At 34.6% G+C, this 27729-nt stretch overlaps 1 protein-coding gene across 2 annotated transcripts in view; it reads left to right on the top strand.

Annotated features, from left to right (window-relative positions):
- PPP4R3B (protein phosphatase 4 regulatory subunit 3B) overlaps nucleotides 1-27729 on the top strand; it is a 56365-nt gene that overhangs the window by 22886 nt on the left and 5750 nt on the right. Inside the window, exons 7-15 of one of the 2 annotated variants that reach the window (XM_037527423.1) lie at nucleotides 430-546; nucleotides 10854-10985; nucleotides 12049-12151; nucleotides 14508-14549; nucleotides 17034-17192; nucleotides 20667-20836; nucleotides 22548-22687; nucleotides 23108-23292; nucleotides 24960-25162. In XM_037527423.1, the coding sequence (XP_037383320.1) occupies nucleotides 430-546; nucleotides 10854-10985; nucleotides 12049-12151; nucleotides 14508-14549; nucleotides 17034-17192; nucleotides 20667-20836; nucleotides 22548-22687; nucleotides 23108-23292; nucleotides 24960-25162 (1251 nt within the window). The remainder of the gene's footprint in view (nucleotides 1-429; nucleotides 547-10853; nucleotides 10986-12048; nucleotides 12152-14507; nucleotides 14550-17033; nucleotides 17193-20666; nucleotides 20837-22547; nucleotides 22688-23107; nucleotides 23293-24959; nucleotides 25163-27729) is intronic. The other variant, XM_037527424.2, reaches the window with a different exon arrangement.

Below are 27729 nucleotides of genomic sequence, written 5' to 3'. Positions count from 1 at the left end.
GGGAGTCTTCAAAAAGAATCATTTACTAAAAAGTAAGTCTGACAAATCCAGGATCATAGATTATAGAAACTTTTGAAAGCTTGAATAGGAGACATTCACATTTTTTGTATACATTTAAGTCATGGATACACACATCCCAGAACATTTTTTTTTTTTACAGCTCTTGTAAAGCATTGCTTTATAGTCATATGCTGATTGTTTAAATTCTCTGAATATTTATTTTTCTAATGATAAAAATGTACAGAAAATCGTCACTGAGCTGTCTTTTGCAATTATTTATAAGAGGAAAGGAAATGTAAAATATGAAGTTGTATGTTTTAATTCTAGTACAATGTCAAATCTTAAAAAGTTGGAGATGTGAATAAATTTGGGAACTGCAAGAATAACTTTTGTAAATAATCTGAGTAATCTAACTTTCCCTTTTATCAGGGCATGGATGATTTGCAAGTCAGATCAGCTGCTACAGATATATTTTCTTACCTAGTAGAGTTTAGTCCGTCCATGGTCCGAGAATTTGTAATGCAAGAAGCCCAGCAGAGTGATGATGTAAGTAAGAGTGCTCTGGTTCCATGTGAATTAGCTGTAGAGTAGTGTTTGCAAACCAGTGAGGAAAATAAAAAACATGTCTTCATCTTTTGTGAAACAAAATTAATAGATTGCTGAATAATTGTAGCTTTGGTAAGTTCAGAATATGTGGCAGTTGATTTTGTTTATTGCAAAAAGTATATAGTAGATGAGAGTCAAATTCTTAGATGTTAATCTTAAAAAATGTTCCCGTACTAGTAAGATGTTATTTCAAGCCCTTAGGTCAACTATTTATTTAATGTAAATTTCCTTTCACTTATTCAAAATTTTTTTTAAGTGGGGATAAATATTTATTAATGAGATCAACATTGTATTTTCCACTACAGAAATATTTAAACTTTCCCCTTAAACTATTTTAAGCACAAAGTGAACATAGAGTTGTTATTTACTCTTTGTCATATTAAAAATATTTTATTGTGAAGTGGAAAATACAATTACATTCCTCTTAAAGGAGGTTTTGTAAACTTTGTCTTACTATTGAATTAAACTGCAGTTGTTTTTTTATGTATTGTGTTTTATCTCTTGTCTACTAGATTTTTATGTTTTATTGTTGTTAGATATAGCCTCTGTGTGTGTGTGTGTGTGTGTATTTACTAAGTCTGTTTTAGAATCAGTTTGGGCTAATACTATAGCTTAGGCAGTAGAGCAGAAATATTTTGTGTTAAATATATTTTAAGGTTTTATTTAAAACCTAAATGTTGCTGAATGTGACTTTAAAGAAATAAATATCTAGTTTATTAATCAGTTTATAACCTCACTGTTCATACTCTTATCTCAATCATCCTTTATAAAAGATAACTTTAAAATTAATGCTGCTGTTGCTCTATCCTGGGTGATGGGTATAATTAAAAGTATTCCTAAAAGTTCTCAGACCATGAGAATAAATTTTAACTTTTAATTTCTGCTTTAATTAGAAATGTTTCCTTTTAATTAATGTATGAGACTAAGAATGGGGATAAAGCAGGCTGTTGGTTTTTTGTTTTTGGTTGTTTTTTTTTTGTAATTTTTAAAATTAAGCCTTCCACATGCTGAATTCTGTTACATTGGTTTGTTGGTAACCTTTAAGTTGAAAAAAGGTGGACAGTTGCTATTTTGATGTTCTTTTATATAAATGTGCAGCACTTTATCTTTTCTTCCTAATATTATGGAACAGATTCGGTTTCAGGAACATGGATTACACTATTCAAAAGTGTTTTGAGACACAAAGAAATATTAGCCTTTTTTACTATCGGCATTAATTCTCTCCAAGATAGAAGGATATGTATTCAACAAAAATTGTGTCTTTTTATTATGCCACAGATTGCTCATACTTTTATAATAATGGCCTTTGAAACATTTAATTAAAGTTACTTTAGAATCTGACTGCATAAGTAATACAGAACTACTGGCTTTTCAAGGTATTTTTAATGTATTTCTAAGGAATAAATCTATTTATTAGTTTTTCAGATACAGTAATTATATTGGGGTTATTTTTTCTAAAAAGTTTTTATTTTGTAGATTTATACTGAAATAGTTACAGGTTTATGTTTATATATACATGGAATTGCTTTAAAATAATTCTGGGGAGTATACTTGCCATATAAGAAGTAAAAAAAAGAAAATGCATGAGCTAGTCTCTGTGAGTTAACTATTCAATATTTATTTCTTAAAACTGCATCAGTTCGTAAACTTTTATGTTGAAATTTTTTTTTTTTTTTTTTTTTGTGGTGGGACCCTTGCCGGCAGCCGGGGAACAAACTGGCACTGCAGAGGCTGCGGGCAGCCTAGCAGCCCAGCGCTCAACCGCTACGCCACCAGGGGAGGCCCTGTAGAAATAATTTTATACTTAGAGGAAAGTTATAATACTTGTTAATTTGGGAGGAACTACCAAAACAAAATAGCAAAATGTGCTTTATCTAAAACTTTGTTTTTGTTACTTGCAGAATTCTCCCAATTTAAGACATTTATTTTCATTCCATGCAGGTCCCTTACTGCATCTGCTTCAGTTACTACCTTTTTTCCCCCAATAAAAACATTCTCCAGTCCACTGAGTTGATGTCAGAACTTTTTCCTTAGACATGAGCAGTCATTTTGTGTTCTACTTTAATGTTTAAGATTTCTGCATTAAAAATATAGAAAGCAAATTTTGTACTTATATGCTGCTTTGTAGCTTTATTTTTAAAGCAACAATTTTAAATGCTTTTTTTTTTTGCCATATCTAATCTAGGTCAAGTCATTTTTTTTTTTAACATTTATCCTTTTTTTACATTTTTTTAGACAATATTTGCTTCCCCCCATCCCCTCAGATTGAGTCCCCATAGAATTTCCTTACCCAAGGCACCCGTGCACCATCACCACAGTCCCCTGTGCTCCTCCCCCCATCCCTCTCCCTCTTCTCCCTTCTCCTCCCGTGCAGTATGTCTCTGGTTTATAATAGTCTGTTTTTGCTCTGTTGTGTTTTGTACTGTTATTATTCTTTTTTTTTTTTTTTAACACTGATGTCTTATTTGGTTCCCCTATATTCCTGTTATAAGTGAAACCATCCGATATTTTTCTTTCTCCTTCAGGCTTATTTCACTGAGCATAATTCCTTCTAGCTCCATCCACGTTGCTGCAAATAGCATGAGTTTATCTTTTTTGATTGCTGAATAATATTCCATTGTGTATATGTACCACATCTTCTTGATCCAGTCATCTATTTTTGGGCATTTGGGTTGTTTCCAGGTTTTACCTGTTGTAAATAGTGCTGCTATAAACATAGGTGTACAGGTGTTCTTTTGAATCACTGTTTTTGTGTCCTTTGGGTAGATCCCTAGTAGTGGAATTGCTGGGTCATATGGTAGCTCCATTTTTAGTAGACTGAGGAACCGCCAGCTTTCCACAGTGGTTAGACCAGTTTGCACTCCCACCAGCAATGTAGGAAAGTTCCTTTTACACCACATCCTCTCCAACATTTGTTATTGCTTGTTTTTTTGATATGTGCCATTCTTACTGGTGTAAGGTGGTATCTCAGTGTGATTTTGATTTGCATTTCCCTGATAAAGGGATGTTGGGCCTCCCCGGTGGCGCAGAGGTTGAGTGCTGGGTTGCGAAGCTGCCCGCAGCCTCTGCAGCGCCGGTTCAATCCCCGGCTGCTCCCCTGGCCACCAGAGGAGGGTCCCGCATGGCGCACAGACCTCTCCTGCCGCCCGCTGCTCCCCTCAGCAGTGTACTTTGGTCCTTCTGCCTGCTCTGCTCCCCACTCTGGCTCTGGTGAATCCTCTCACCCTCCCGCACTTCTGACTGTACCCAGTGCTTGTATAAATAAATAAATCTTTAAAATAAATAAATAAAAATACATGCCTCTTTTTAAAAAAAAAAAAAAAATAAGGGATGTTGAACATTTTTTCATATGCCTGTTGGTCATTTGCATTTCCTCTTTGGAGAAATGTCTTTTGAGTTGTTCTGCCCATTTCTTGACTGGATTGTTTATTTTGTTTTTGTTGAGCCATGTGAATTCTTTGTATATCCTTGTGATCAGTCCCTTATCAGTTGACTGGAGTGCAAAGATTTTGTTCCCAATCATTGCTGTGTCTCTCTGTTTTGGTTAATGTCTCTTTGGCTGTCCAGAAGCTTTTCAGTTTGATGTAATCCCAGGAGTTTATCTTTGCCTTCACTATCACTGCTTTGGGTGATGAGTCTTTAAAGATGTTTCTGAGATGTATGTCTTGTCGTGTTTTACCTATATTTTCTTCTATATATTTTATGGTTTCAGGTCTTATGTCCAGTTCTTTTATCCATTTTGAGTTGATATTTGTGCATGGTGAGAGGTAGTGGTCTAGTTTCTTTTTTTTGCATATGGAGGTCCAGTTTTCCCAGCACCATTTATTGAACAAACTGTCCATGTTCCCATTGCATATTCTTTGCTCCTTTGTCAAAGATTAGTTGTTCATGTAAGTGTGGCTTTATTTCTGGGCTCTCTATTCAGTTCTGTTGGTCTATGTGTCTATTTTTGTTCCAATACCAAACTGTCCTAATTATTATGGCTTTGTAATATAGCTTGAAGTTTGGAAGTGTGATACCTCCTTTCTCCTTTGTTTTCATCAGTAGGGCTTTGGCTATTTGTGGTTTTTTGTGGTTCTATATGAATTTCATCAGTATTTGTTCTGTTTCTTTGAAGAATGTCTTTGGGATTTTTATTGGAATAGCATTGAATCTGTATATTGCATTTGGGAGGATGGCCATTTTAATAATGTTAATTCTTCCAATCCATGAGCAGGGGATGTCTTTCCATTTCTTTGTGTCTTCTGCTATTTCTTTTAACAGTGTTTTATAATTTTCTTTCTATAGGTCTTTCACCTCTTTTGTTAGGTTTCTTCCCAAGTATTTGATTTTTTTGGTTTCAATTATAAAAGGGATGGTTTTCTTGATTTCTTCTTCTTCAGATTGATTGTGTATAGGAAGCCTACTGATTTTTGTGTGTTGATTTTGTATCCTGCTACTTTACTGAACTGGTTGATTATTTTGAGTAGTTTTTCTGTGGAGTTTTTCGGGTTCTCTATATTATCATATCATCTGCAAATAGTGATAGTTTTACTTCTTCTTTCCCTAGTTGGATTCCTTGTATGTCTTCCTCTTGTCTTATTGCCCTGCCTAGGACCTCCAGTATTATATTGAAGAGCAGTGGTGAGAGAGGACATCCTTGTCTTGTTCCTGATCTTAAAGGAAAGGCCTTCAGCTTTTCGCCATTGAGAATAATGTTGGCAGTGGGTTTGTTGTATATGGCTTTTATCATGTTAAGGTATGTTTCTTCAATCTGGAGAATTTCAAGGCCTTCATCGTAAATTGATGTTGGACTTTGTCGAATGCTTTCTCAGCATCTATTGATATGATTGTATGGTTTTTATTTTTCTTTTTGTTGATGTGTTGGATTACACTTACCGATTTTTGTATGTTGAACCATCCTTGTGCCCCTGGGATGAATCCCACTTGATCGTGGTGTACTATCCCTTTGATGCATTGTTGGATTCCGTTGGCAAGGACTTTGTTGAGGATTTTTGCATCAGTGTTCATTAGGGAGATTGGCCTGTTATTTTCTTTTTTTGTGTGTCTTTGTTTGGTTTTGGTATTAATGTAATGTTGGTTTCGTAGAGCGTATTTGGTAGTGTTCCTTCTTTTTCAATTGTTTGAAAGAGTTTGTGTAAGATAGGCACTAATTCACTGCTGAACGTTTAGTAGAATTCATTTGTGAAGCCGTGTGAGCCTGGCCTTTTGTTTTTGGGGAGTGCTTTGATTACTGCCTCAATTTTGCTGCTTGTAATTGGTCTGTTTAGTTCTGTTTCTTCTTTGTCCAGCTTTGGATGATTATATCATTCTAGAAATTTGTTCATCTCTTCTAGATTGTTGAATTTGTTTGCATATAAGTGTTCATAGTAATCTCTGATTATTCTTTTGATTTCTACTGAGTCTGTTGTGATTTCTCCTCTTTCATTTTTGTAATCCTATTTATATTTGTTTTCTCCCGTTTTTTCTTTGTGAGCCTGGCTAGAGGTTTGTCTATTTTGTTTATTTTTTCAAAGAACCAACTTTTGGTTTCATCGATCTTTTGGATTTTTTTTTTTTAATTTCCAATTCGTTTATTTCTGTTTTGATTTTTATTATTTCCTTTCTTCTACTGGCTTTAGGGTTTTTTGTTGTTCTTTTTCTAGCTCTTTGAGATGTTAGATTAGGTTGTTTCTTTCAGTTCTTTCTTCTTTGTTGATGTGAGCCTGTACTGCTATATATTTTCCTCTTATTACTGCTTTTGCTGCATCCCATACATTCTGGAACGTGGTGTCCTTGTCACTCAACTCAAAGTATTTTTTTTTTTTTTTTAATAGAGGCATGCTTTTATTTATTTATTTGTTTGTTTGTTTTGTTTATACATGCACTGGGTACAGTCAGAAGCACGGGAGGGTGGGAGAATTCACCAGAGCCAGAGCGGGGAGCAGAGCAGGCAGAAGGACCGAAGCACACTGCTGAGGGGAGCAGCGGGCGGCAGGAGAGGTCTGCGCGCCATGTGGGACCCTCCTCCAGTGGCCGGGGAGCAGCCGGGGATCGAACCGGTGCTGCAGAGGCCGCGGGCAGCTTCGCAACCCAGCGCTCAACCGCTGCGCCACCGGGGAGGCCCTCAAAGTATTTTTTAATGTCTTCTTTGCTCTCCTCATTAATCCAGTGGTCTTCCAGTAGTGTGTATTTCAGTCTCCATGAAGTGGGAGGGTTCCTTGTTTTCTTTTCATGATTTATTTCTAGCTTGATGCCTTTATGATCGAAGAAGATAGTTGAAATGATTTTGACTTCATGTATCTGTTGTTGTTTGTCTTGTGGCCCAGTATGTGATCGATTCTGGAGAATGATCCATGCGCACTTAAGAAAAATGTGTATTCAGCTTTTTTTGGGTGCAGTGTCCTTTAGATGTCTGTTAAGTCCATGAGTTCTATGTCTTTATTTAGGGCTCTAGTGTCTTTGTTTATTTTTTGTCTTGATCGTTCCATTGGTGAAAGTGGAGTGTTGAAGTCTCCCACTATATATGTAATTTCTTTAATGTCTGTTTTCAGAGCTGATAATAATTGTCTAATATATTTTGGTGCTCCTTCATTTGGTGAGTGTATGTTGATGAGTGTTATATCTTCCTGGTGTATTGTACCCTTGATCATATTGTAGTGTCCATCTATGTCTCTTTTTACCTTTTTTAATTTGAAGACTATTTCATTTGATATAAGTATGGCTGTTCCTGCCTTCTTTTTTGGTCCTTTTGCTTGTAGGATTGTTTTCCCACCTTTTACTTTCAGTCTGTGTTTATGTTTTGTGGTTAAATGTGTTTCCTGGAGACAGCAGAAGGTTGGATTTTGTTTTTTAATCCAGCTTGCTACTCTGTCTTTTTATTGATGAGTTTAATCCATTTACATTTAGAGTTAATATTGATATGTTGGCATCTGTGTTTGCCATTTTGTTTGTATTTTTGTGGTTTTATTCCTTGCTTTATTCTGTTCTTCTTGTTCATTCCTATGTTGGTTTTGGCTTTAGGAGTTCTTGTAGAATTTTTTGGAGTGGGGGTTTAGTTCTAATGAATTTCTGGAGTTTCTGTTTGTCTGAGAAAGTCCATATTTTTTCTTTGTAGAGGAAGGAGAGCTTTGCAGGGTAAAGTATTCTTGGTTGGCATTTGCTGTGTTGAAGTTTGCTGAATATGTTACTCCATTCTCTTCTTGCCCGTAATGTTTCTTCGGAGAAGGTCTGAAGTTAACCTATTGGTTTTCCCTTATAAGTTATCTGTTTCTTCCCCCTTGCCAGTTTCATTATTTTTTTCCTTGTCTTGGACACTTGCAAGCTTTACTATTAGGTGTCTTGCTGTAGTTTTCTTTTCATTGTGGTAATTGGGAGTTCTTCTCCTGTCTTGTATGTCTATATTCATCTCCTTTTACATGCTTGCAGGTTTTCTTTAATTATCTACTTGAATAATTTCTCAGTTCCTTTGTCTTTCTCCTCACCTTCTCAAATGCCTATAACTTACATTTCCTTTCTTCATGGAGACTTATAATTGTGTAAGAGTCTCCTCATACTGCTTCATTTGCACTTCTCCTTTTCTCTTTTGGCTCTTTTTATTTCTGTATCTTTGAGAGTACTGATCCGTTCTTCTATTTTATCAATTCTGTTTTTATTGCTTTTCTCTGAGTTCTTTAAGTCCTCTAGTAATCTTTTAATCTCCTGTGTTTCTTTTCTTTCCTTTCTTAAGGTCTCAGTTTCATTCTTCAGTTCAGTGATGATTTGTCTCAAATCATTTTTTCCTTTTCATTTTCTTTCTGCTTTTTAACCATGATGATCATTAATTCTCTATTTGATAGGCCGAGAAGTTCTTCCATGTCATTGTTGAGTTCTGGTGACACTGTTTCTTTTTGTAATGTGTCCTCCTGCTGGCTTGCTTGGCTATTTATATTTTTTCTTCTCCCTGTTGTTTATTTTCTAATTAGTTCTATGCGTTGGGACGCTGTGCCACTGGTGCTGGCAGGCATCTCTTTGGAGTGCTCCTTTAAGGGTACTGGAAACTGTTTACCAGACTGAGACCAGCACTGGTAGGCCAAAACTCCACCAGGGTGTTGATGCTGTGTTTTCTGCGCACTGTCCCTTACAGTTTCCTCGCTCTGTATTTACTCAGTTCCAACAGGGAATCAACTAGTTGGTGATTTTGTTGTGGTCACGATGTGGCGCCAGAGATCCAAACTTGCTGACCTGTGTTTTTTTCCAGTGGTTCTCTGAGAAAAGGAGTTCTCTCGGCGGAGGGGAGGAACTCAACACAGGGGCTCTTATTCCATTGGGTGCTGTGTCTGCCCGATGTTCACCCCATGCTGTGCCAGCAGATGTATGGATCCTGCACTCTGACTTCTGCACTCTACGTCTCAGTTCTAGGGCTTTCAGATCCAAAACACTGGCTGTCACCCTGTGCAGTGACCGCTGCTATGGCGTGTCCCACGCCCCGGTACCTGTGCCTGGCTCTCAGTTCTAGGATGGGGTCTTGCTCCATGCCTTATTTCCCTCTTTACCCCCGTTTGAGTGGCCCACCCTCTCTCAGAATCCCAGGGTGTTTTTGGGATCCCTGATTTGCAACTATCAGGGTGTTGGTGATTTTTTTCTGGTTGCTAGGTGGCGCCAGAGATCTTTCCTAGTGTCCTTCCAGAACTGTTTTTTCCCGGTGGGTCCAGGGGAACAGAGTGGGAATGGCATGGAGAGCCTCAATGTCATGGGGGTGCTATTTCTGCCCTGTGCCCCACCATCGTGGGGATCCCGCACCCTGAATTTCGTGCCCCAGGTCTCTGTTCCAAAGACCTCATATTCCAGGACGCAGACTGTAGCCCAGTTAAGTGTACGCAGAAATGGCGCCTTTTGCATCCTGCTCCCATGTCCGGGCGCCTGGTTTCTGATTACTCAGTGAGGGACATTCACCTCAATGATGGCTCCAGCACGTCTACCCGCAAGTCTAGGTCGCAGGCGTGGGACCTGGGCAGCTGCGAACCTCAATCTGTGTATGCATTTTGAGAGCGCTGCTTTCCCGCACAAGCTTACCGGCTGGCCTTTGGCTTTTTGTAGGTCTCCATGGAGTCCTTATCTTTCTCTAATGGCGCCCGGAGTCAATTGCTCACCTCTGCTGCGATTCCTGCCCTGTTCTCTACATTTCCCATTCACAGGGTGCGGTTCCTGAAATAGTTCCTTTCCACTCACAGTCCTGCTTGATGTGTAGTTTGTTCTTGTTGGTTGTTTTTGTTTGTTTGTTTTCCTCCTTTGTGTTGGTGGGAGGGTGGAGGAGGGTAGCAGGGTTCTGTGCTTTCCTCCCTTCTAGTCCTCTTTTATGGCAACTTTTTTCTTCGGGCAGTTTGCCAGAGTTGCCTGTTTATCTTCCGTGTCCCAGTTCTCACAGGGACCTGCCGCTTTTCCTCCCTATTAACATTTTTTTTTTTTTAATGGGAGGACTTACTTGAAGCGTTTCCCCGCCACCATGTTGATCTCTCTCTCCCATGTAGCGCTTTTTATTAATATCCAAGACCATTACTAATGAAACAACAAATCTGTTTGGCATTAGACAATGTTTCCTGTGGTGAGTTGTGTGCTAGGTTTTTTTTTTTAGAAAGGATTTTCTGGTTAGAAACTAAGATGATCTGTGTTATGGTATCACATAATGTGTAGGCCTTGCTTGATCGGTCAGTTTTTGGTTTTTTTTTGTTTTTTTTTTTAAATGACTTTTCAGTGTATTGCATGGAATTACACTACTCCAAGTTATAAGCAGACCCAAACTGGTTACATTATACAAACTGCGATATTTAAACTTGTGACCAAGGGGCAGGAGGGAAATTCTGCTCATTGCAGGGGAATTCTCACTTAGCTTCAGTGAGCCAAAAGCACTTACAAACCTATGAACATTGAGCTCGTTGTCTCTAGCCAGTCCAGTCTCTCCAAGGAACTGTCATGTTCTTGTGCTTGTCATGCTGTAGCTTGGGTCAGCTGCTTAATTCATACCTGAGACGGATGTCATGAATGAGAATCTAGTAAATAACAATCTCTGATAAATGGTGTTTTCAGCTTCCCTTTATTGATGGTATCATAAAGGATCACATGCTCTTTTTTTCTCTCTAGTGTTTGTAAAACTTTGAAAAAATAAACCAATGTTTAAAAAAGTTAATGTCGTTTTTTTTTTTCCCCTACATGATTCTGATTTTGTGCTTTCATTTTGTATATTTGTCTTACCTCCAAACCAGGTCTAATAGGAACATGTTTTCTTCCAGGATATCCTTCTCATTAATGTAGTAATTGAACAAATGATCTGTGATACTGATCCTGAACTAGGAGGTGCCGTTCAGTTAATGGGACTTCTTCGTACTCTGATTGATCCAGAGAACATGCTGGCTACAACTAATGTAAGAAATTACACTGAGATAAAACCAATTGCTTTTGTCAGTTCTAGGTGATTTTTATTTTATATATATATATATATATATATATATATATATATATGTACACACACATACTTGTATATATGCATGTATATGTATACATATTGAGTAAATTATAAAGGTATAAATTATGTGTACATACAATATTTTAATTTGTACAGTATTTAGAAACAATAAGTAAGTATTCATATACTTGCTAGTCAAGTAACAGTGGTATTCCTATATCAATTTGTGGCAAAAATACAAGATTGTGATCTGTAAAATTCTTAGTAATATGTTAGTTCCATTTATGACCCTTGGCTTCTATATATTAATCTCTTAAATTTAATATACAACAATATGAATATACTTAAAAACTCATCTTTCAGTTAAAAATGGCAAAAATAGTAAATTTTATGTTGTGTGTTTATCACAATAAAGAAAAATATGTAACAGTGAATGATCTCAGCTGTATAGTAAAAAATAAATTAATGCTAATAGTGGCTATATCAATATGATAGGATTTTTTTCTTGTTGAAATTCCCTCCTATTTAGAAAATATAAATTATTTTTAAATCATTGTAAGTGTATGGAACCAGTTATGTAAAACAATAGCAAATAATCAAAAGGCATTATTTTCCAAATAACAAATTTTAAAAAGATGTAAATTTTACCCTGTTTATAGTAACTTAGTAGATTCAGTGGTTTTTCAAATTTGGATACATTAGTGAAATTGGTGTTTCAAATTTTAAGCAGGTTGCTGCTACATGACTTGGTTTGAATTTTCATTGTATTTCATATTAAAAGCATATTTGAAAAAAATTTATGAATAATTTTATTCAGAAAAATTTATAATTGTTTTAATTTTCATTTAATATGAAATAGACTTGATTTTTCAGTTCTGTAGAAGTAAGATGAAGGTGAGTATAACTAACTTTTTGGTTTTTTCACATTATCTGTTGTTTGTGTATGACCTCCATTGCTACTTTTTAAGATGTTTTATTAATAATAAAGGTAATAAAATATTTTTTAATTCTGTATGTTTCAGAAAACTGAAAAAAGTGAATTTCTGAATTTCTTCTACAACCATTGTATGCATGTTCTCACAGCACCACTTTTAACCAATACTTCAGAAGACAAATGTGAAAAGGGTATGGTCTCTTACTTACCTATTTATGGTTTCTGTCTTAAGAAGGAAGTTAAATGTTATAACTAACAGATTGTTTACTTGGTGCTTTATACAACAGTTAATTTACTACTGAAAAATTTAAATTACAATATAAACTCTTGATTTCCCTTGCTTCTGAGTATCTGTTAGAGATTGCTAATGAAATTTGGCAAAAAGTATCACTTAATGAGAAAGCAATAGCAGTAATTAGCATTGACAGATTGTCCCAAAAGTTGTTATATTAATACCCAGAGTAACAGCAGACAAAAAAGTAACTACCTACTTTAGAAAATCCAAGAGAACCATTATTTTGGAGAACAGTTTGGCGATACAGTAAAAATTCTTAAAACAGGAGTTGTTGGGTTAAAGCAGAGAACAGTTTTTAAAAATAAACATATATATATATGTATGTATGTGTGTGTGTGTGTGTATATATATATATATATATATATATATATATAAATATTTACCTCCAAATACTAGATTATGTGGGGGGGGTTTGTATTTATACATTATCTTTCTTGCATATATTACCACAGTTCATCAGCTATAATTTCTGACCTTAATTTGTTAAAGTGGAGCGAAAATCAAGATATGTTTTAATCAATCTGAATACAGAATCCTGCTATGGCTTTAACTGCTTTCTCTCAAGTGTACATATCTAATTGATATATTATCTAATTTGGTCACAGTTTTGTTTAGTTTTGTTCTGTCATATTCAAACTTAGCCTTTGATGTTACAGTTTCATGAAATTTCATCAGCAATATTTAAATTTTACAACCATACTGCCAAATACAACTGACATAAAGAACTGACTGATAAACATATGGTTCAACTGGTAAAATGAGAAATGTATGGGGGCATATTCTGTGCAACTGTTGATTAAACTGATGAGTCAGTTAAGAGCCTATTAAAGTTGTAGTTGTAGTTGTGCCAATAAAGTTGGCACACCCTATATAATACCCTCAGTTCCATTTCTCAGTATATATCCTTGGGAATGCATATGCACAACAGGCAGGCACATGAATGTTATTGTTTTTGCTAGGAAAATAAAGTGATATATATTAATATAAAGGAATACCACATAGTAGTTAAAATAATTTTGATCTACCAGCTGACTACTAATTCCAAAAATCAAACTTGTATGGGTAAAAAGGCATGTTGCACTACATTTTATTAGACTGATTCCATTCTCATAAATTAAGGTATTTTAATGTTTATTTTTAAATAAAAATTATTTAGATGTTAGTGTAGTCATGCATCATTTAGTGACAGGGATACTTTCTGAGAAATGTGTTGTTAGTCACTGTTTTGATTGTGTGAACGTCATAATATACTTAGGCAAACCAGGATAGCATAGCCTACCCCATACTTAGGCTATATGTAGGATCATCTTGTATATGGAATCTGTGGTTGACTAAAACTTCATTATGTGACACATGACTGTAAGTGACAGTCCTGTTACATTTCCTGTTGACTTTATCAAAATTAATTTGACATGTTTTTTTAAAAACTAACAGCTGTAATTTCCTATGTACCTTCACAATTTCATTTCCCACCCTCAACCCCGAGAATACTGAATTTGGATTCTATCTCCTATACATTTATTGGTATTATTATGACATATATAATTTTTCATGTTTTCAAACTTAATATGAATTGACTTCTATTTTAACACTGTTCTACAATTTTTCTTTTTCCCCAGTGCTATTTTTGAGATGTATCTATATTGATAGATAGTTCTTATTTATTTTTTAACTTTTGCTTAGTATTCTCTTGCATGAATATACTGTAATTTAGCCATTCTGCTTCTAATGTACATTTGTTTCAAGCTTACTGCTGTTACAAATAATGTTCTAATATGCATTAATATGTTTCCCTATACTAATGTACTCTAATAAGATATGTGCCCAGAATTCAAAACTTACTTTACTTTTTAAAAAATTGAAACCTTAAATGACTCGACTGTTCATATAAGTATTATTCTGGAATTTCAGAAATTCTTGTTTACTATTTTTGAAAATGAAACTCAGAAGCATGCTGTAATTATTGGAGGGTGACTAAGAGAAGATGACAATAGGTATATCTTATTTCTCGCTGTAATCTCACTTTTTTATCAGAATATTTATGATGACTTTTAATAATTCCTTATCTGCACCCAATTTTGTAAAAGATTGCAGATAGACATATAATATTAGCAGGTAAGTCTTAAAGATTACCATGCAGGAAAAGTATGACCAAATGACCAAAGAGACACTTCCTATATTGTTAACTGCTAGGGAAATGTGAGTATTGTTACTGAAGTAGCTGATTTTGATTTTTTTTTTTTTTGAATTAGATAACATAGTTGGACCTAACAAAAACAACACAATTTGTCCTGGTAAGTGTAATTTATTTTGTGAACTCATGCAAATTGTAAACTTTTTCCTACTCAGAGTATAATGAATGCACAGGGCTAAGAAAAGCATATATTTTCAACAAAAGCAATCAAAATAAATTGACTCCTGTCTGCAGTGAATTTTTTTTTTTTGGTTTTCTTCTGTATGTTTAGAGCTTGCTTTCTGGCTTTTTTTTTTTTTTTTTTTTTTTTGAGAAGATACCTGAAAGTTGATGTAGTTCTTATCTAGTATACTACGACCAATTAGTTAGGAAATAGTCTTCATGACAGCCTTCTGCTTAGAAACTGTTTGTTTATGTATCTGAATATAAGCACTGATGGTTCTACTTGGAACATGGATAACAGGTAAGGCTTAGTTTTATGGAAAATATACCTGTATGTACCTAACTAACATGCTTTCTTTTCTTTTTTTTTTTTAAATAGAGGCATGTTTTATTTATTTGTTTGTTTGTTTATACATGCACTGGGTACAGTCAGAAGCGCGGGAGGGTGAGAGAATTCACCAGAGCTAGAGCGGGGAGCAGAGCAGGCAGAAGGACTGAAGTACACTGCTGAGGGGAGCAGCGGGCGGCAGGAGAGGTCAGCGCGCCATGTGGGACCCTCCTCCGGTGGCCGGGGAGCAGCCGGGGATCGAACCGGCGCCGCAGAGGCCGCGGGCAGCTTCGCAACCCAGTGCTCAATCGCTGCGCCACGGTGGAGGCCCAACAAGCTTTCTTTTCTACCAGGTCCATCAGTACTCTAGGAAAACCACTTACAGAAAAGGGCATTGTTTAGCGTTTGGACTGATTAGAGATATAATGAATAATTTCACATCCTTATTTGGACAGTGAAAATGAGACATTTAATTGCACTACAAATCAGTGTTATAGAATCTTTTGTAAATATAAATTTAAATTTAGACATTAAGAAAATGTGTTTTTAATGGTGAGAGTTTAGTTCAAATGGTGTTGGCTATGGTACAGATTAGTCTGGAACAAATGAAATCTTTTTTAAAGATTTATTTATACAAGCACTGGGTACAGTCAGAAGCGTGGGAGAGTGAGAGAATTCACCAGAGCGGGGAACAGAACAGGCAGACTGACAAAACACACTGCTGAGGGGAACAGTTGGCGCAGCAGGAGAGGTCTGCGCGCCATGTGGGACCCTTGCCGGTGGCCGGGGATCGAACCGGCGCTACAGAGGCCACAGGCAGCCTTGCGGCCCAGGGCTCAACTGCTGCGCCACCAGAGGAGGCCCCAAATGAAAAGTCTTTACTTGCATTTAAAATAGAAAAAATCTTTGAAATACTAGAATTGCCTTTTGTATATTTCCTGACCATTCTGTTAGTAAAATGAGTGCTGACTTAATGGTAGCATTATAGTTCCACAAATATTTGTGTGTATAGTTTTCTTGAAAAATAAAATAATTGGATTAGATGATGAATTGATGGATTTTTTTTTTCTGTTCTGTGAGGTTGCAATTACATAATTGCCTCACAGTTAATATTTTTAATAGATGTGGGTAATTACCTATATGTGCTGTTGACATTCATTCAGTTTGGTTTTTGGTTTTTTTTTTTTTTTTTTAAGATTTATTTATTTATGCATACAAGAGCTGGGTACAGGCCAGAGGTACAGGAGAGTGAAAGAATTCACTAGAGACAGAGTGGGGAGCAGAACAGGCAGATTGACTCAAATACACTGCTGAGGGGAGCAGTGGCTGAGACAGGAGAGGTCTGCTGCGCCAATTGGGTCACCTCCCTGGCCAGGTATTGAGCTCCTGCTGTGGTAATTGCAGATAGTTTCATAGTGCTGACACTTAACAATTTGCGCCACCTGGGAGGCCCCGATATTCTTTCAGTTTTAATGTTCAAGAAGCAACTCCATGAATTTATAACCCCAAACCTCCCAAGGGGAAAAAAACTAGTTTATTTTACTAGACCTCATGTGGATATTGTGATTTGTTTTTAAAATTTTGTTATTAAAGAATCTTATTGTAATATTTTTTATTTAATATTCCAACCGCCAAAAATGTCTTTTCCTTCAAGATATCTTTAAAGAAACCATATTAATTTTTCTTGGGAAATTTACGTTGTACCACTTTAGGTAAAATGTTTGGACTACTTCCTTTCTGTACCCTTTTATAGATTCATTAATATTAATAAGACAGCACTTGTTAAGTAAACATTACCAAGAAAATATAAATGCAATAAAGGTTCTTTTATTCTGTTTGTAATTTTTATTGAGGTTATTTTTCCTCTTAATATTATTAACTCTTTTATGTAAGAGCCTTGGAAGGCGACTTTTTGGTAAGTTAAATTGACTATACTTTTAGAGATTCTGCCTAATGAAAAAGTAAAAATCTATATAGCTTCCCTGATAGAAAAATAAAGAGGAAATATAATTTTACTTTTGTTCTAACAGAATGAATGCTCTTCACTTAGATGTACTGCAACATTTAATTTTTATGTGATGGCTTTCTTTGTAGATAATTATCAAACAGCACAGCTGCTGGCCTTAATTTTAGAGTTGCTCACATTTTGTGTGGAACATCACACTTATCACATAAAAAACTATATTATGAACAAGGATTTGCTAAGAAGAGTCTTGGTATTGATGAATTCAAAGCACACTTTCCTGGCCTTGTGTAAGTAGCATTTTAAATGAATATTCTCATAAAATGTTTTTAATAAAAATTAAACATTTTTAATGGCAATAAAAGTTTGTTACCTTGTGAATTTATCTATTTTTTTTGGTAATCTGTATGTTACTAAAGAGATGATTGTGAGAAGTACCAATTTTTGGTTTCCTCTTCTTTTATTTAAAGTCCAAAAAGAATAGGTCATAGTGCTTCTCCACCTACATATTGCTCACATCTAGATTCACTTATCTTATAGTTGTGATATAATACAATGTGAAGTGACATTTCACCAATAAAACCAATGCATTAAAGTATTATCTGTTAGAGACTTTTAAAATATTTTTTAGATGGGGGCCTTGAAATGTTTTTATGTATCTTGGGTTATTTATTATTCAGCTTGTAAGGTAAAGTAGACCGCTTGGATCAATGATGATAAACTTAAATGCTGATATTAGCTCCTATGTTGATTTTTGGCAAATTATGAACTTTTATCTCCATAATTTCATCTGCCATTAGAGATTAAAAAACAAACCTCCCTCCATAAAATATATACTTGCAATTTTATATTATAATTAAATGTACTACTGTCTCTTTTTTTAATTTTTAAAAAAATTTACTTTTATTTATGCTTAGAACTGGAGGTGCGGGGTGCTGAGAGGATTCACCAGAGACAGAGTGGGGAACAGAACAGACAGATCTACTGAAATACACTGCTGAGGGGAGCAGTGGGCAAGATAGGGGAGGTCTGCTGTGCCCTTTGTGTGTTAACTTTCTGGCCGGGGATCAAACTCATGCTGCAGTGGCTGGCAATAGCTTGGTATTACTGAGATTTTAATCCCTGTGCCACCAGGGAGGCCTTGCTATCTTTATTTTTATGGCCTTTAAGTAGATTCTGTTAACTGTCTGCACTATTTATTTTTCTTTACCTGTACAAATTTACATAAACATATTTACACAAGTGCAGGGTTGTTTTATTTTTACAAAAACAGGCTCATAATAACATATTTCTCAGTCCTTTAATAGTATTCTAGGTCATTAGGCTTGATTGAACTAAAATTTTTCCCCTAAACATAGCTGAGTGACATTTATTAGTGTGACTTTTCCAGTTTATTCTCCTCCAAAGCATGAATTACAAGATTTTTTGTTTTTTTGCTTCTCCAAATAAATAACCTAGTGCATAAATCTTTTTAAGTGCTGGTGTCTTTCTTTCTATAGGATATATATCTCCCTAAGAATGAGATTGTTGGGACAAAATGTTTATATATTCTTTAAAATTTAAATTAACATAAAGCCACCAGATTACTTACTCAAAAGATTAAAGCACTTTGACATTCTTCTGTTAACTGCTTTTTAAAATATTACCAAGTTGATGATGGAAAAATGTGGTATTCTATTTGTGTTTTAATTTTTACATTTTCCTTGAAAAGATCTTTCTATAATTTTGTGTCTTATGCGTTTTATCTATTATAGAGCACCTGTGATCTTTTTCTTAGAGCTCTTTGTAAATTAAAGATAATATATCACATTTTAGAGGAAAAAAATGTCCCAGTCTCATTTGTTTGGCTTTATTTGTTGTGATATTTTCTGTATAACTATTGAAAAATTCTTTATGTCAAATTCCTTTTAGGGAATTTTGGTGTCTGTCTTATTTAGGAGACATCTGTGTCCTAAGATTATACAATTACATTCCTCTTATGTCTTTCTTATTTCAGTTTTTACATTACATATGTAATTTCACCTGAAATTTGTTTCCACATGTGAAGTAGTGAGGGTCTTTGTGCTTTTCTACTTTGATAGCCAGTTGTGCCAACACCTTTATTAAAGTAAGCTATATTTTCCTTGCTGAATTAAAAATGTCCCTTTTGTTATACAATAAGTTACTATATAAACTTGCGTCTTATTTCTGGGCCATTTGTTCTCTTAGTTCTTTAGATAAAATAAATGCAAGTATTTATATGCCAATATAGTATCTGTTGTAAAGTTTAAAATCTTCTCCTTTTCTTCATAATTTTCTTGGTTCTTGGACGTTTGTTCTTCCACGTTAATTTACAACTAATTTTATCCAGTTCATCCTGATTGGGTATACATTAAATTTTTGTATTTATTTTGGAAGGATTAATATTCTCATAGTAGGTTTTCCTGGCTGGCCTTTAATAATTAGTCGCTTTTGATGACTGCAGAGTAGTCTTATTTATATGAATTATCATAATTGATTGAATCACCAATATTTAAGTCTTTGTATTGCTTAAGATTTCTATCATAAGCAATGCTTTTTTAACTGTAAAACTTTGTGTGCATATCCATTCATTTCACCAGCAGTGTGCAAGTGCCCATTTGCTTACTTTACCAATACTTCAGTCTTTTTAGTGTTAAACTAACATCACTAACATCACCAAAAAGGGTGACATAAGTTTAACACTTCTCTCCACACTTTAGTGTTACATTTAACATACACTTACTTATACCTTAATGTGTTCTATTTCTGTGTTATTCTCAGATAATATTTAGAACCTCTTTGACAGGCACAGCTTCTTTTAATGACTTCTTGTTTGTGAGGATGCATTAAAACAAGAGACTACCTTATAAAATTGGGAACCATATATTTTAAAAATTTGGCTGTGGTATCTGCAGAATAAATCAAACTACTGAGGTTAAAAGTTACAAGTTAAAGGATGAGCAAACAAAAATAAGGAGTTGAAGTTAGTCTTGTGTCACAAAATTTTTAGCAGTAAAATTTAGCAATTTTAAAATTTAGCTAGGGAAAAGGCTAGTTAAAAGGAAAATTTCTTTTCAGTATTCTAAAATGTGAAAAACAAAACTATACTGTTTATTTGCTACCGTCTTCTTGTTTTACAGATTCACTCTGCCACAGTGCATGTTTACCTAAGGCAGAGTAACTCTAAAGCAATTGGTAAACAAGGGAATGATGTTATTATAATGTGGAGATAGTGTTGGTTCATCATGATTTTTTCCTAAGGCAAAGGGAGCTGGAATAGTGGGAATGGGAGAATTGGAAGAACTTTAGTTTTCCTATTATGCTAGGCTGTATTTTCAGAAAATTAAAAGGAAGCACCTATCTTTAAAGCTCCCTCCCCAGAAAGATAAGGCTATCTTGACTCTTTTGCAGGTTGCATGGCTCTTAGTCCCACCTCAGACCCCTTCTGATTTGAGCTGCATTGTCTCCACAGCCACAGCATTGCTCTAAATACCTTCTATGGGTTTTGTTTATTTTTTCATCTCTGCCAGGGAGCAACCTGCCTGGGTAATTTATCTCCTAGATACCAATTATTGGGGTTTTTTGGTTACCTCTGGCTACTTGTACAAGTTTGGAGTGGTCTTCCCTATCTCTGTTTTTCTAAAAGGCCAATTATTTTAGTACTCAGTTGTGCTTCTTTAGAAGGTGATACTCATTGCTTTATGCAAAAATACCTGTGTAATAATATTGATCATCAAGTTATTCCCTGTATTATTTTTAATTAGGTGCTCTTCGTTTTATGAGGCGGATAATTGGCCTTAAAGATGAATTTTATAATCGTTACATCACCAAGGGAAATCTTTTTGAGCCAGTTATAAATGCTCTTCTGGATAATGGAACTCGGTACAATCTGTTGAATTCAGCTGTTATTGAATTATTTGAATTTATAAGAGTGGTAAGTTTATATTAAAAGATTCTTAGTAATTAAATGTTTAGTGATACTTTAAATTGTGAGTTTTTAAAGTTGAAGTTCAGCACAATCTTTTAACCCACATTTAATATATATACTCAGTTCCCATTTTATTCATCAAATGCTTCAGTGTCATTTTGGCATATTGGACATTTCAGTCAAGCCTGCCATTTGTGCAATTTATTCTAGGGTAGTGAATAACATTAATAGAAAGGTTGAAAAATAATTCCTTTGGTAGACATCAATGCAAGATGCATAAAAGGTAGGAAGTTCTCATGGAATTTTAAGTTGAAGAGACCAGGAAGTTAGGTGGACTATACTGCCATATTTTATAGAAGAGTGACTTGAGACACCCAAAGTGATAAAATGACCTATTTTAGAGCCTCCATTTGGTTAGAAGCACAGTGAGGGCTTGATATATCACAACTTATTTTAAAAAACAAAAGATTTGTCATAAAAAGATCTGGAGAGAACTCTGTAAATACCAGGGATACAAAGGATAACTAGAACCAGGATAATAAGTTTAGACTCTCCACACACTGAAATCATTCCATCAGGGGGAAATGGCCACATGATTAGAAAAAAATTTGGAAGAAGCATGCAAATCTAGCTACTTGTTCTCTAGTTTCTTACAAGTCAGAGTCCACGCTATTCTCATATGAAGACTATTTGGGTTGTTTTTGTTACAGTGGCCACTTGACAAGAACATAGTTTTTAAAAGGGTGAAGACTATTGTTACTATAGTTAATTACCTCACCAAGTGTCTGAGTTCAGGTTCACGGAGTGCTGTTTTAATGAATCAGAAATTAACTTTCATATTTTTTCCTTTCAAAGTTTAGGTGATATTCTGATAAAATGAATTGTAGGGTTTAAAGCCCCACCCCATTTCTGTGATTTGTTTTTCTGAAAATAATTTTGAGTGGTTGATAAGTGAGCATTTAGTTGCAAAACTTACCTTTTTGTTCAGCATACAACACAGACCATTTTAATAGGCTTCTAATTTTATTTCTGATAATGAACCTGCTTTGCAGTGATTTAAAATGGTTCATTTAGAAGAAAAATTTAGAAGTTATTACAGTCAATTAGTTTATTTCACAACAATTACACCATTGGAAGATTGCAGAAAAAGACAAATGGAATTCAAGTAAATAGTTTATTAGATCTATATGGGCTCTTTCATTATTTCGGAAAGATTTTTCCATGTTGTCATTAAGTAACAGCTAACATTTGTTGAAAATATAATTTCAACATCTCCTTTCTAGCTGTGTGCTCTTCTTGATCAGGCCATCATCCAAACTTTATCAAGTGTTTCAGTTTTCCTTTTCTATAAAAGGGAATCATAAACCTATTTCATAGAATTTCTATGAGGAACAAGTAAAATTGCATTTGCAAACGCTTTTTAAATTGTAACATACTATGTAAATACACAAAATAAACTTAAGACATAGACTAAGTCCATTTACTTTTCTAATGTTCTTTATACTGCCCCAAATGGACTCCAATGAAATGCTTCCCCTTTCCCCCAAATTTCTGTGGCATTATGGCTCATTTGTAAAAAGATATTAGAACATTTATTTTTAGGAGGTGATTTTGAAAACCTTTTTTGATCAGTTTTGGAACATTAAAAAAAAATTAAAGTTATTCTCCTAACAAACCTCTGTATTATATTTGAAATGTAAATTTTGTACTTATACAGGAAGATATCAAATCTCTTACTGCACATATAGTTGAAAACTTCTATAAAGCACTTGAATCAATTGAATATGTTCAGACATTCAAAGGATTGAAGACTAAATATGAGCAAGAAAAGGACAGACAAAATCAGAAACTGAACAGGTATTGTTTTAGTATTTTACACTGATAGCTTATAAAATTACATCCATAATTGTTTGTGATTTGGATCTTAACATAAGAAATTTACCCAGGAATTTTCTTTCCATCATTACAAGTATATACAGGTACAAGGTTTATACAGGTACAGGGTTGTGTAGAAGGATAGGATATCCTCTCAACCCCAGTCTTTTATATGAAACATTTGCACTTCATGTTGTAACTTAAAAAATGTATGATACATATTTGGGGGTATTTTCTGCTTATATTGTGTGTATCATCATTGAGATCATCATTGAGATGATTATGATATAAATTATATTTGGTTGAAATTACCTCCACTCCCCTTGGTTATACATATTCTCAAATTTAATCTGCTCATAAATTTTAAAAGATTACTCAATATTTATGATATATTTCTTACAGTGTACCATCTATATTGCGTAGTAACAGATTTCGCAGAGATGCAAAAGCCTTGGAAGAGGACGAGGAAATGTGGTTTAATGAAGATGAAGATGAGGAAGGAAAAGCAGTTGTGGCACCAGTAGAAAAATCTAAACCAGAAGATGATTTTCCAGATAGTTATGAAAAATTTATGGAGAATAAAAAAGGTATTAAATTCTTAAATTTTTGAAGAGTGCATTCTCTTATTTAGAACAGAAATTACACAATAGCTTGTCAAGGTTCAATCATAGCTTATAAAACATGAAAGACTAGAATTTTATATTGAATCATACCCTTTTAAAATGCACTTTTTCTAAGTTGGGGAGTTCTTTTCAGGTTTAAAATGGTTTTGAAACATGCTATTTTGTGATGTTCTTCATTTGCCATATAGAAATTGAATTTATTTGCTAATACTTTGCCTTCTGTGAATAGTCTTGATTTTATTTCTGTACTAAAATCTCCAGTAGATCATGTAGATTCATAGATAATTTCCATAGCTCTCTAGGCCTTTTATTTAATTTTTTTTTTTAAGATTTATTTATTCATGCATACAAGAACCGGGGTACAGGCCAGATGCGCGGGAAGGTGAGAGAATTCACCAGAGACAGAGTGGGAAACAGAACAGGCAGACTGACTGAAATACACTGCTGAGGGGAGCAGCGGGGGAGACAGGAGAGGTCTGCCTCGCCATGTGGGATTCTTGCCAGCCAGCCAGGATCAAACCCACGCTGCAGAGCTTCACAGTGCTGTACTCAACCGCCTGCACTATGAGGGGAGGCCCTCTCTAGGCCCTTTTACAAGTGAGGAAACTGAGCTCAAAGAAATGACTTTTCTCTTTGAAGTTTTAAAATCAGTATAAAAGTTTCGCAATGATATATTAAGAGAAATAAAACTACCAAATGTGTTTATGAAACTAAGATCTTTCTTTCAAAAGAATCACTTTAATGCTGTTTCCTGAGAAATTATCATTATTGGGATACTGTCCTTTATATATCATTTAAAAGTTAATAAAAAATGCAGATCCCGAGATAAATACACATCCTGGCCTTTATATATAAGCTTGTGATTTTAAACATGATATTTTCTAAAGGCAATTCTCACTAGTTAGTGTTTTAGTTATTACCGCATCTTCTTGAAACTATTGTTCTCGGCCTCACACTTTTTCCAGTCAGCGCCATAAGTTCTGTTTACTTCATTTAGCCTAGGAAAGCAAACAGCCTATTAAAATACCTTGCAGAATAGATGTCTTTTGATAGCCAAATTATTCTACCTTTACTCATTACAAGCACTGCCCTGACTAGTCAAAAGAGGCAGTGAAACCATACCTAAAGTATTAGTTATGATTAAGAATAATACAGAAATAGTGGTAACATCTAAAGGGTAGTAGATAAAAGAAACAGATGAAAGAACCTGGAATATTCAAAACCTAAGAGAATTAAGAGACATGACCATACCATTGTCTTTAGGCATTAGAAACACTAATATGTGGGAGAGATGAAGATCTTTACAGAGATTATGGAAGTAGAGTCAAAGCTGCAGATACATAATAAAAGAGGTAGATAGCTAATGAGTGCTTGGAAGTATCACAATAAATACAACAATGAACAGTTCTGGCATAGGATGACTGATTCTGTTATGTGGTTCTTAAGGCCTTTCTGCTCTTGAAATTTCTAAGATTCCAGATAATAAAAATTTATCACTATATATATCCTGCTGTACTCTTTTTAGCTCCTAATAAAGGGAAAATAATGTTTTGTACATTTTTAAATCATTGTTCTTTTCAGATGCTTTGACTTAGCAATATTTACTGATACAGGTTCAATTTTTGCTTTAGCAAAAGAAAGTGAAGACAAGGAAAACCTTCCCAAAAGGGCGTCTTCTGGTGGCTTCAAATTTACTTTCTCCCACTCCACCAGTGCTACTAATGGAACAAACAGTACAAACAGTAAATCAGTAGTGGCTCAGACACCACCAGCAAGTTCTAATGGATCATCTTCCAAAACTGCAAACTTGACTACATCAGTAACAACTACCAAGGTATGTGAGACTAGACACTAAGAAACTTTGCTTCTTCCATCTTTAAAATCCTTTCACATTTACTGATAAAAAAATTTTCAAAGAAAAAAAACTGCACATTATCATCAGAGAACATGATTGACTAAATTTGATTTTCCTTTAAGTACATGGGTTTGTTTATTTGACACATAATTGAGATCTATTTATATAAACATAGTTTCATATACTACTATTATTTGTTATAAGAACTTTTGTGGTATTAAAATATTGTTGATGACTATAGAATTTTACTTTATATAGCTGTTTCATAATACTTGTGAGTATCGCTGCATAAGTAGTATGCACAAGTGGTTCTCATATTTCGCTCATGCTAAGTATAGGCTTGCTGTGAAGATTTAAATGATTTGAAAAATTTTAGAGCATCTTTTGACAACTCTCAATAAGTACTGGCTTTTCTTTTTTAACCAAAGCAATGGGCACTTTCAAAAGTATTTCAAGTAGTATTGAAAGACAAGTTTATATTATGGGAAAAATCAACTCCTTTTCTCTCCACGGAATAACTTAGACCTCTTCTAGCTGTTCTGCTTCTAAACAACATGTTAATACTGCCATATTGTTTTAACAAATTAGATGTAACTTACTAAATTCTCGTTATGGTAGGTGAGCATTCAGCAGATATAAACACTCCTTATCTCACCCTTACTCTTCCTTGTATCTGTTTTTGGTTAAAACAATATTTAATAGTTTTATACCTAAAACAACAATATAAACATTTCTTTTCCATGAATTTATTTTCCTATCTCTTTTTTTTTTTAAAGCTGGTTGCATAGGTGCTTTTTTAAAAAAGATTATTTATTTACACAAACACTGGGTCAGAAGCGCAGGAGGGTGAGAGAATTCACCAGAGCCAGAGCGGAGAACAGAACAGGCAGACTGACAAAATACACTGCTGAGGGGAGCAGCGGGCACCCTCGCCGGTGGCTAGGGATCAAACCTGCGCTGCAGAGGCCATGGGCAGCTTCGCAGCCCAGCGCTCAACCACTGCGCCACCAGGGGAGGCCCTCCTATCTTTTTCTATGTTGTGTTTTTCTTTGCAACTTATTGCTGCTTCTATAGTTTTCTGCCAGTCTTTTTACATTTGTTGGAAGTAGTTATGTGCCTCTCTTTCAGTGCATCTTGGGTTTGTTTCCACATAGTCTGCCTACTGGAAACATTGCTGTTGCAGTCTCCCATCCTGTTCCAGCCTGGATTAGTTGTTCTCCTAACTTGCTGCACAGCTGTTGTGCTGAGGTTTCTTCTCCCATCATGCTAAGACTTCCTTTTGTCTCTATCCTTTTCTTGTACTGGTTGTTTCTTAGATCCCATGTCTCTCTCATGATTTTCCCTTTCATTTTAGTGGAACATTTCCATCCTCTAATAATTTTTGATAAAGAAATACCTTGAGAGATAAAATTTGAATTCTTCTGCATATGAAGATGTCTTTATTCTATCCTTATACTTGATTGATAATTTCACTGAATGTAGAATCAGACTGGAAATAATTTTCGTTCAAACATAGAAAATTACTGCTGTCAAGCATCCAAAGGCATCCTTATTTCTTTTATATTGTATGTGATTTTATTTTCTTTTTTCCTGGAAGCATTTGGGGTTTATCTCTGCATTCTAAAACTTTATGATGGTGTACTTCAGGCATTCTCAGCTAAATAGTTATGCCCTTCAGTTTTGGAATGTTTTATGCTCTTTCACTATAATTTATTTGGATATTGAGCCTTCTGGATAGGCCTTGTAATTGTCACATTTTTCTTTCCTCTCATTTTTCTTCATTACAGTTTCTGTATTATTACCTTGAAGTTTTAATTTCCTTCCAAATAATTTTTAATTTAAGAACAAGTAAAATCAAGTGCTAGCACAACCACATTTTTTCATCCTTTTTTATACTAACTACAGATTACTGAACACCTTTGTCTGTGTCTTTTGGGGGAATAGAGAGAAAAATAATAATTATTCTTGGAAAACATTATTTACTGAAGACTATCACAGAAATTTGAAATTAATCACTGTAGGAGTCCAGAGAATTAAAGCACTAGTTAAATTGGCTCTCCATCTTCTTCAGAGTCTGTGGCCACATTTCTAAATGGTGGCAGGTTCTTAATTACTAGTATCCTTTTCTTCATCTAAACCATTAGTGTTGATTGCTGCAGTCATATTGATAGGTACTTAAATAGATTAGGTATGAACCTGTTTTCCATTGGAAGGCATCCTGAAACTCTGATATGCCTTTAACAATCATTTTTTGAAATTTTTATAGTTTTGAAGGCTAATGAGACATTTGCTAATAATGAAATTAATGAGATAATCTTTAAAGACAAGAATGTTAAAAAGGCACAGTGTAACTGTGAAATGTATAAATTTTCTTTGAGGAAAAATACAAAGTCAGAATTAGAACCCATTAGTAGATGCTAAAATAAACACCTCTTTTGCCACAGATTCATACTGTTTCTTGCTTTTTCACATACAAATTTATCTTGTAAGCTTTCCATATCAGGACATGAAAAAATTTCTTCAACAGAATTCTATAGTATGGCTAT

The sequence above is a fragment of the Talpa occidentalis genome, unplaced genomic scaffold (assembly GCF_014898055.3).
Source record: "Talpa occidentalis isolate TD23 unplaced genomic scaffold, MPIMG_talOcc4v2.1 talOcc4.5, whole genome shotgun sequence".
In the NCBI taxonomy this organism is placed as follows: domain Eukaryota; kingdom Metazoa; phylum Chordata; class Mammalia; order Eulipotyphla; family Talpidae; genus Talpa; species Talpa occidentalis.
This window is presented reverse-complemented; position numbering and strand designations above follow the sequence as displayed.